The sequence below is a fragment of the Ciona robusta genome, chromosome 12 (genome assembly GCF_009617815.1).
Source record: "Ciona robusta chromosome 12, ASM961781v2".
Classification (NCBI taxonomy): Eukaryota; Metazoa; Chordata; class Ascidiacea; order Phlebobranchia; family Cionidae; genus Ciona; species Ciona robusta.
The window spans coordinates 3,827,399-3,837,101 of NC_143246.1; the positions used below are offsets into that span (position 1 = coordinate 3,827,399).

At 33.9% G+C, this 9,703-nt stretch overlaps 2 protein-coding genes across 3 annotated transcripts; one reads left to right on the top strand and one right to left on the bottom strand.

Moving 5' to 3' along the window:
• The first annotated feature begins 308 nt into the window (after positions 1-308).
• Positions 309-7,122, top strand: LOC149726927 (uncharacterized). 2 transcript variants are annotated; one of them, XM_089889437.1, is made up of 16 exons: positions 310-505; positions 583-700; positions 1,254-1,661; positions 2,048-2,167; positions 2,994-3,126; positions 3,521-3,585; positions 3,788-3,888; positions 4,039-4,096; positions 4,547-4,630; positions 5,410-5,481; positions 5,655-5,718; positions 6,087-6,221; positions 6,453-6,553; positions 6,655-6,696; positions 6,781-6,869; positions 6,924-7,122. In XM_089889437.1, the coding sequence occupies exons 1-16, from the start codon at positions 460-462 to the stop codon at positions 6,983-6,985; spliced, it is 1,698 nt and encodes a 565-aa protein (XP_089745563.1). In that variant the 5' UTR covers positions 310-459; the 3' UTR covers positions 6,986-7,122. The 2 variants fall into 2 exon arrangements, with proteins under 2 accessions (XP_089745564.1, XP_089745563.1); XM_089889438.1 differs by lacking the exon at positions 6,655-6,696 and having other exon boundaries at positions 309-505.
• On the bottom strand, positions 6,752-9,005 carry LOC149726928 (transcription factor MafK-like). The gene is made up of 4 exons (XM_089889472.1): positions 8,703-9,005; positions 7,913-8,038; positions 7,603-7,725; positions 6,752-7,404 (listed from the first exon to the last, which is right to left on the bottom strand). The coding sequence occupies exons 1-4, from the start codon at positions 8,841-8,843 to the stop codon at positions 7,309-7,311; spliced, it is 486 nt and encodes a 161-aa protein (XP_089745598.1). The 5' UTR covers positions 8,844-9,005; the 3' UTR covers positions 6,752-7,308.
• Between the last annotated feature and the right edge of the window lie 698 nt (positions 9,006-9,703).

The window sequence follows — 9,703 nt, forward strand, 5'->3', positions numbered from 1 at the left end:
AAACTGTAGTTAGTGTTGTGGTGGTTCGTCAAAATTAAAGAAAAGTGAGTATTTCCTAGTCAAATTACGCCCAAGGACGAGCCTTGAACCCATTCCTTCTCGGCGCTAAACCATGCAATTTTTGTCAATTCTTTTTTTTTTCAGATGCTGTTAACGTCCTAAATATAAACAACGGACCTTATGTTTTATTTTTTTACAAGGGAAGGATGGGGTAAGGCCATGTTTATAAAAACAGTGTTTTTATGACTATGTTGGGGACAAATGTTTGTACAGCTTTTTAATTTCTATGGAATTGACGTCATAGTTGAGATTTCTTTCGTCACTTCCTGTATAAAAACAAAAATATTTTTTACTTTTTTACAAATCTCAACAGTTTTTATTCTATTTTGCCCGCATAATATGCTAGTATTAATTAGGAAACACAACTTTAATTAGAATTTACGTAACACAGGTATTGAAATGAACAAAGACGAAGAGTTGAGGCGAGAGATTGCTTATCTCAGCAGTGAGTATACGAACAGTTTAACGAAGGGTTATAAATAAAAATAATAAACCTTTTATATCAAATTTGCTTTTCTCTAGACCTTATTGCATCACACAAGCATGGCACACAAACCTATAAAGACACTTCATTTAATTCAAGAAAGTATTTTCCCCAACATTCTACTTTCAACAGAATGCATAGAAAACCAGCTGCCAGGTAAAATTATCAGATTTTGATTGGACATAGCTGTCTGTCTTACTATCCCCAGTGATCTTCCAAACTTAGTGATGCTTTTTGGGTGATAGTGAAGAATCTCCCACCCCCACCTTATTTGCTAACCCCTATAACCACCAACCCCCTAACCATCAACATCTAACCCCCTAATTTAGGGGTTAGTGGTTAGCAAGTCAGATGGGGGGGGGAGATCCTTTATTAGCACCGCTTTTTGTCAATTGTTTTGGTAGCATACTAGAACAAAATGTACTATTACCTGACCTAATTTAATAATTTTTTCTGTAGCATATTGATTAAGGCTATGTTTTATTGTTCAATATATGGTGCAGCTAAAAAATATAAGGGTCAGGTTTTAAGTATTATTTTTTTAAAATGAATTCCCTTTTTTTGCCAAAAACTTTATCATTTTACACCTTGAATAAACATGAAGTACCCTATTATGGAAAATGGATAAACTGTTTTAAAACGGAGAACATTTTGTCACTCCAGAATGCTGTGTTGTTATCAATTGAAAAGCAAATGTGTTATTTTTCAGCTTTGCACCATACAAGCATTGGAAACAAACCAACAAGTCTAATGTATCTTCTTCTTGTGATTTGAATGCAAACAGATACACATGGACACAGAAACCTATTCAGAGTGGACTAAAATCACACAGTCATTTAAAACACCTGTCAAAGACAATCAAAAAGCATCCTGGACAAAAGAACACCCCTACTGTGAGCACACTACCCATTAAAAAAATGAAACAGGAAACAAATCCAAAAACTTTACTAAAAAAGTCAAAATCTAGTCCAAGCAGTCAGACGAAATACAAATGGGAAAGCAGAAAAAGTAATGTTTCACCAAAATCAAGATTAAAGACCATTCGAAGTGTAACTCCACACAAAGTGAACAACATCAAATCACCAAACTCACTGCACAAGCCATCTATGATCAAAATGTATGTAGTTTAAATTTAATTTATCTGACACCTTGGCACAAAGTTTAGCGCGCCTGCCTCTGGCCTAGTGGTGACAGGTTCAAGGCTGGTCGTTGTGGGCGTATGAGTTCTTGAGCAAGACACTTAGTCGACTTAGAGACAGTTGCTTCAAGCTAGTGATCATTAATGGGTTGTCCAAATTGTCAGCCAAACATTAAAATAAAAAATTTCCAAAGAATAAGACCTACCAAGTTACATATGTGGTAACTCGTAAGCTGGAACAATGTGTATGAAACAGAACATTCATGTTATAATGAGTTTCTTTCCCTGCCGGACAAGGATAAATTAATGCAAATAAGTCACATTCATAGCAATTTATGCCAAAATATGAAATTTTACTTTTTCAGTTCAACAGGACATGCGAAAAATTTCACTGTGTCTGGTTTAAAACAAAGCAAGGTAACGGTTGGTCATCGATTGGTGAGCAAATACAAGATGAGAAGAATGCCTGTCACTGCTAAATTAAGGTACAGAGACACCTACTATGTCTGTTTATAGGTTTGGCTATATAGTCAGTGTATGTCAGGATTGTAAAAATACCCCCTTTTCAGTGATAATGTCCACGATGTTTCGATCTCGTGGTTCGTTGGGCAGTGGGCATTCCTTCCGATTGTTACGTAATGAAACGTCATAGTTAATAGTTATGTTGCAATAAGACGTGTGATGTAACAATCGCAAAATGTCAAATTGCAGCACGGCAATGTTGTTACTCGAGCGACTTCTTAGCTGATTATTACGAAAACGCAACGAACATAAAACATTAGATCGCAGCTTTAACAACGGTTTCTATCGCACAGGCGCCCGCACTAGACTGTGGTGTCGTGGTGATAGTCAGTATGACGTTTTATAACAAGATTTGGTAGCTTGGGTGACAGACGCACGTAAAACATATTACGTCCAGATTTTCAATAAAATTTAACGATCACCGTCCGGATTTACAACTTTTACAATCCTGGTGTATGTTATATCTATATCATTCCTATTCCATCTACTGTACTCTGTACACCCCCTAAATCCCACATTGTTTACTCTACCAGTATACACTAGCTATTTATTATTTAAATCTTATAACCACACTTCTAAATGTAAATTAACATATAGAAAAGCATTAGGAAGCAGCATAAAGTCTAAAAAAAGTCATGTTCTGATTTAAAAAAGGGCGATCCAACAAAAGTGCCTTAACCCTTCTAGTAATATACAATAGTACATCTCTGTTTTATTTTACACTTTTGTATTACTATTTTGACTCTTATCATCTTATAACTTGATTAATTAAAACATAATAATTGAAAGGTCACCAAAGATGAACATTAGCAGAAACCCCTACCAAGTGTTGAAGGCAGATCCACACAAACACAAACGCATAACAAGTGTAAGAAACTGTGTTTTGCGGAAACAATATAAGAAAATTAACAACACTCAAAATGTAAGGATCATTTTTACTTAGTTATAAATTATCTGCTATCAATGGTAGACATATCCAAAAAACATGGAAAGGGTCATATTAATTTAGAGAAAATCTGAATCATTTTGTATCTGTTTGTCACATTTTAATTTGTTTGTTCTAAAAAGTCTATATTTTGGGAAAATTATTTTTTTTATTGAAATTGCTTTTTAATCAATTTTGTCTAAAATATAACGTTTTTTTTACCAACTGTCACATTTTATTACAAACTGTTGATATCAGTAATAATACAAACTAATTAAGCTGAAAACATTGTAATTTTAGTAATGTTAACTAACTTTATATTATGAATGCATAACAACAAAACAAAAAAAATATTAAAACTTAAGTGGTAATCATCTTATTTCTTTTCCAGGTTCTTAAACATGCGGAATTATACAAATTCTCATTCCTTCATCTTCCAAAAAGGCACAACACCATGTAAGTTAATGTAGCGTTCACTATTCAATATTTTTTCATTGAATATGTTAAACATTTTGTTTTATTTTTTATATTTAAATGGGTAAGGTCCTTAATGGCCTGGGATTTAGGCCAGATTTGCCCCATTACCCCAACACCCTTATACGTCCGAAAATGAGGGGTTCTTGGAGAAACATATCTGAAATAACATTTTTTTTTTCAGTTTTTCAAGTCGATATAAATTGTTAAAGCCCAAGCTGCTACAAACACAAACAAGAAGTTTAAAATCAGGAAACATTGTTCTAAGGAGAAAGCAGATACAAGGTGTGTTTCATTGTATACTTCTATAAAATCAGTTTCTTATATAGGACCTATACCACCCATAGTATAGCTTGAATTGTTTAAATCAGCCGCGCATATTTTTCCCTGCAGTAAGGAATAACACTAACAGTATTGCTTTGTTTTCTGTTTTAGCTGTTCCCATATCCAAACCTGTTGCCCATTTTCATTCTGTCAAACAGAAGCTAGCATGGTAAGATAGTCCAATATTACCCTTTTTGCATTGTCACTTTTATAAGTAAGTACTCGCATATTTACTCGCAAAAGCAAAGTTAACACGCATAACGTCATAAGCGTGTCATCTGCTGTAGAAGGTTGGTTGTTACTCGCATTATGCGAGTAATGAAAAGTTTGGTGGAATTACAGTTTCACTTTTAGGAGCTTAATCTTTTTCGGGTAATATTTTTACAGTTTTAAGTTTTTATTTTATAAACTAGGTTTAACAATATTGCGCTTAAGTAAGCTAACTCCATGTTGATACGCGCATAAACATATGACCATGCAAAATAACGTGGTTAGCGAGTTATCATATGACGAGTTAATGCTGATCGTTATTCGCATTAACTTTTTACCATGCAAAAAGGGTAATGGTATATGTGACTTGTATTAAGTACATGGAGCTTTGATCATTTATCTTTTCCAGCCAAGCCTTGCATAGGAGCATTCAAACTGCGCGCTGCAAGGGTCGGAATAAAGTACTTCGAAAGTTTTGTATATATTATAACAGGTTGGTATGGTTTTGGTTGGAAAAAATGAATTTAAAATTTATTTAAACTCGTGTGGCTTGTAAATAGCAGACGTTATAACACTGGTGACTATTATTACCATGCAATTTGTGGGTGATCAAGTTTTCTGTAATAAATTCTTTATTCGATACATTTTCAAACACCCGGTAAGCCAGTATACAAATTATACAAAACACACAGTCAGTGGCGCAGCCAAGGCGGGTTTCGGGGGTCGTGACCCCCCCCCCCTTAAAACCCCCCCAAAAAAAATTTAAAAAAATTGTTTTTTTGAAACAAATTTTTATTACCCCCCCCCCTTATTTTTTCTGGCTGCGCCACTGCACACAGTTGCCTGACATGGGTATAGTATGTAAGGTATAGGTGCATGCCCTAACAAAATCAGGTTACCCTTGAGTGCCCAATATAAATGCATAAACAACTTAAACACACTGATAATGCAATGATCAGTTTAGTTCCTAATTAAAAGCAAATGTGACAACTAGAAAATAACATTATTAAAATTACGCATAGAAAATTGTGCATTCTTTTGCCCACCACAGACTTTTATCTTTTACATAATTTAAATCTTATGAGAGGCTTTTTAAAAGTTAGACACCTTTAATAACCAATTAAGGTGTTTTTGTGCAATATGGATGCATAGGGACTACAGAGTGTTAAGATATCTGGCAACTAAGTGTATGCTTATTATTTTTTTCAAGGGGAAAAAAAAATTTTAATATGTATATATGTCTTATCATTTCTTATCATATTGCTTTTGTAGATTTGGTCGTTGTAACAGAGGAACTAAATGCCCATATACTCATGATCCAGACAGAGTTGCTCTATGCACAAAGTATGTACAGTTTTTTTATACCATATTATCAAATTAACCAGTGGTAAATTACTAAATTATTAATACTTTTTAATTTTACTTTTTTATAGGATTTTGTTAAATTGAAAGTAGCATTATCTTATAATTAAACTGCATCCCATTAAGTTTAATATTTAAATTTTCTCTTTTGTTAGGTTTTTAAGGGGTACTTGTCGAATCGAGAATTGTCCATTTTCTCATAAACTCTCTAAGGAAAAGGTTATTGTTTATTTGTAATTTGATGTGTTCCGTATGTTTAAATTGTGGTGTATGTATTAGTTCATGTAACTTGCATTAAAATTATTCAGTAGGGTGGGAGAAGACCTTTAGCACATAGTTTCCAAATATTCGGATTGTTTTTTAAACAATTAACAACGGTTTAGTCATGAGGATACGATTTTATAGTTTTTTGCTTACTACTAAATGGGCCGAGAAATAAAATGAAACGGTGTCCCATGTTCCCCTACCCTACTATATGTAAAATACCTGATGAAAATTCAACGTTAAACTTGAAACAGTGCCTAACGATACTCTTAAATAAGGAAACTTAAATTTGGCTGCATTTGTTTTAATTATTTCTGCTTTAGATGCCTGTATGTAGCTTTTTCCTAAGAGGCAAATGTGCAACAAAAGATTGTCCCTACCTCCATGTGTTTGTTGGTCATACTGCTGCACTATGCAAATCATTCGCCACTGACGGATACTGCGCTAAAGCTGATTCGGTTTGTGGCTTGGATTAACAGTTTCAAAAAGAATCAAAATATTTAAAACAGATTTTCGAGCAAATTTCTATTTGTGAAAAGGTTTTGTTCAGGTTGTTTTTAAACAGGGTTTTATAAAAAACTCTTATGGTTATTTTTATTTTTAAATCTTAAAATGTGTCCAAGGCTTAATACAAATAATTTTTATTGTCGTAATTGTACTGTTATTTTAAATTTAAAATCTGTTTTCAGTGCAAAGAGAAACATATCCGTGCCTGTTACGAATTTTATGAAACTGGTATTTGTAAAAACCAGGATAAATGCAAACTGCCTCACAAGCATAAAACTTTCAAGTAAGTACTTTAGACCAAATCCTGCCACCCCTAAGGCAATATTATCATACAGCATATTTGCATGCAATTTTAGGCCTTGTAACTAAATAAACTGCTTTCAGGCCCACCAGCAAGCCAAGAAAAACTCTTCAAAATGAAAACCGGTATCACCCAGTGTTAACTAGTTTTAATTAAAATAAATACAAAATAAAGAGGAAATTTATTAATTTCTTATTTTATTTTTACAGCGATGTAAAATTGGAAGCTGGTTTTATGAGTTTTCTTCAACAAAAACCGGTGTCCCAACCAAAACCATTGATACATGATATTAAACCAGGTATAGACAATTTTCTAATTTAGTATTTTGATTATTATACTTATTTGTGAACAGATTGCTCTAAATTGCGGATTCAACCAAGACTTGGGAAGCATAGGAGAGCTGCCGCACCCTAGAAAGGTGGTATATCTACCTCGTATTTTGGTTTTAACCTCTAGGTCCATGTGCAGTGTTATTTTTTAGTGATTAAAATATTTGCATTGCAATTTTTCCCATGTTTTGAGTCATAGGTGAATAAAATATCTATTACTAACTCGTGTGTGTTAGTTTGTTCTGCATGCAGTAGGAAGCATTGCTGTGACTGAATTGCGGCAAACGCAATGGCGAAAACGATACCATATATACAACATTATCATGATATTTAGGAAACATAGTAGCAACGTAACATGCCAACAAGTGTCGATTAATATTGAGAAACCGAATGTTGTGGTTAGCTATGTTAACTGATCATGTTTGATTCAGTATTTGCCGAGTCACCATTTTGCTGAGTCGTCGGTGGGCGCATGACTTGCAATAGGGTTGGGACGTTACCATCCTGCAAATAATCATAATTTATAAAAGGGTGACCATGATTTTGTGAACAGCAGGCCATTCCATAAGTTGTTAAAATGTTTAATATTTATATAGTAGGGTGGGGGGTCAGGATATTTTGATATTATATGCTTAAGGTATCCCATCTTCCCCTACCCTACTTTAAAGGAGCTTGAGAAATTAATGAAGAAATAGAGCTTACACCAGTGTAAGATGAACTGCCCTTCCCGATACTTTTAGCAAATTGTTCTAAATCATGGAATTTCTTTTGGAAAGCTTCTAGCTCCAGCTTCATTCTTTGATTTTCCTGTGTAACCCTATCCACCTGCACAACAGGTTAGTTTAGGGTTACAAATTGAATAAATAAATGTAACGGAAATTTACAGTGGTTAAACACAGGTGTTCTTGTTCATACACCTCATCATGTGCTATGCCACAGGACTTTATGCATATAAATTACAGAAATAGAGCTGCATTAAAATATCAAACAAATTATTTTTAAAAAATCCTACTTCGTTCTGAAGTTGGATTCTCTCTATATCAAGTTCATCCTTCTGTGTGAGGCGTTTAATACGACATGAAGCTGCATAACCACGGTTCTTCAATGTCCGCCTTCGTTGTTTTAAGCGTCTGCTTTCCTGTATTAAGTAAACAAACTTTGTTCCCTTTTTTAATGTTTTCTTACCTGCCTTTTTCCAACATTTAATATATAAGTCTTATTCTGACATTTTGTTATAACGTTAAAAGGTTGAGATAAGAAAGCGCTAGTGTTTGCGCCGCCATATTTTCCTGAAGCAACTCGTTAATTAATTAAGAACCAACCAGGTTTAGATACAATCGGTTGAATCTCAATAACTTATAGGCCTACTTAAATTTGATGTACACAAAGTCATATTGTCCTGTGGTAACAGGGAGGAAAACAAACAAAAGGGGATGATAACAGTGAAGACGACAGACAAGTTTAATTGCAAGTCTGCAGAGTATGGCAGGTGCATGAGCGATTTGTTTTACAAACTTTTGGTTATGCACACCATAATTTGCTTTGCACGTGCATTTTTAATGATAGAACGCCACACGAAAAATTAATCGTCTCGCACACGCAAGATCTCGTCAAGAACTGCCATACTCTTCAGACTGGTTTAATTAACGGTAACCGAATACAGCTTAATTTAACATACAGTAATTACAATTTGCTTAAATTTTTGAAAAAAAACTACAACACTACTTTTTCAGACTTATCATTGTAAATAGCCAGTAAAAAAAACGGTGACAACGTTACAAAACAAAATTTTGACAAGTTACCTCTGGAGACAAACTTCGTAAGTGACGGTTTAGATCACGTACGCTCAAATTTAATAGTTCCTCATCAGAGAATATAACGGACTGTCCACTCTGTATCTTGCTTTGTTGGGAAAAGTACTTTTCCTTCTTATCGTCAGTCATATCAATATCGTCAATCAGCTAAACTAAATTTATAGTTTACAAAGTCTTAATGAAAAACGAGAGTAAGTTAAAAAAAATGACGTCATACTCTTTTGATTTTAACATTTCCTGAGTTGTTTACAACAACACCAGACACAGTGTTAACTGTGCCGTCGACCCTACCGTATGTTTTGATAAAACTGGTGCAAAAACTCATGCATCGGTTACTTCGAATTCTCGTAACTAATTCATTGGTCATGATGTCTCGGCAAAATTTTTTCGCCATGACGTCATTGATGAGTAAGTGAAAAACAAATAACAGTGCTGCCATATTTTATTTGGTGTGAAAAGTATGCAAATGGGGTCAATAAATGTCGATTTATTTTGACTTAAATATTATCAGTTAATTAACGGGCCGTTAAGTTAAAACCACAATTATGTTTTATAATTAACATGTTTATATATCGACTCTAAGCAACGAGTTAAATTTATACTTTGTTACTTATTTTTTACATGTACTTAGTAGCAGAGTCGGTATATAAACACATTTATATACGGACTCTGCTAAATACTTGTGTTTCAGCTATACAAATGTTTTGTACTATCTCAGAAATAGCCATCATCAACACTTTGTACTATCTCAGAAATAGCCATCATCAACATAGGAATGTCGCCGAAAGTTCAATACGACACCACGTAAAATACTTTACTCCATAAACGGTAACAATGCCATTTACAAACTAACAGTCATATCACTTCTTTATTCGATTACACCTTTTTTACTTGAAACGTGCGTTTTATAGTATATCCTCATAACGTATCGGTAGTCACGTAATTGTGACAATGTCAAAATTGATGACGTAAGGTCACAAAAGGGGAAT

What these genes read in the sequence shown, in the direction of transcription:
- LOC149726927 (XM_089889437.1), top strand. Translation starts at nt 460, where the DNA reads ATGAACAAAGACGAAGAGTTGAGGCGAGAGATTGCTTATCTCAGCA. An exon ending in AGAGATTGCTTATCTCAGCA is followed by an intron (nt 506 to 582) that starts GTGAGTATACGA and finishes GCTTTTCTCTAG; the next exon opens with ACCTTATTGCATCACACAAG. An exon ending in AGAGTTGCTCTATGCACAAA is followed by an intron (nt 5,482 to 5,654) that starts GTATGTACAGTT and finishes CTCTTTTGTTAG; the next exon opens with GTTTTTAAGGGGTACTTGTC.
- LOC149726928 (XM_089889472.1), bottom strand. Translation starts at nt 8,843, where the DNA reads ATGACTGACGATAAGAAGGAAAAGTACTTTTCCCAACAAAGCAAGATA. An exon ending in GAATCCAACTTCAGAACGAA is followed by an intron (nt 7,726 to 7,912) that starts GTAGGATTTTTT and finishes CCTGTTGTGCAG; the next exon opens with GTGGATAGGGTTACACAGGA. An exon ending in GCAGTTCATCTTACACTGGT is followed by an intron (nt 7,405 to 7,602) that starts GTAAGCTCTATT and finishes GATTATTTGCAG; the next exon opens with GATGGTAACGTCCCAACCCT.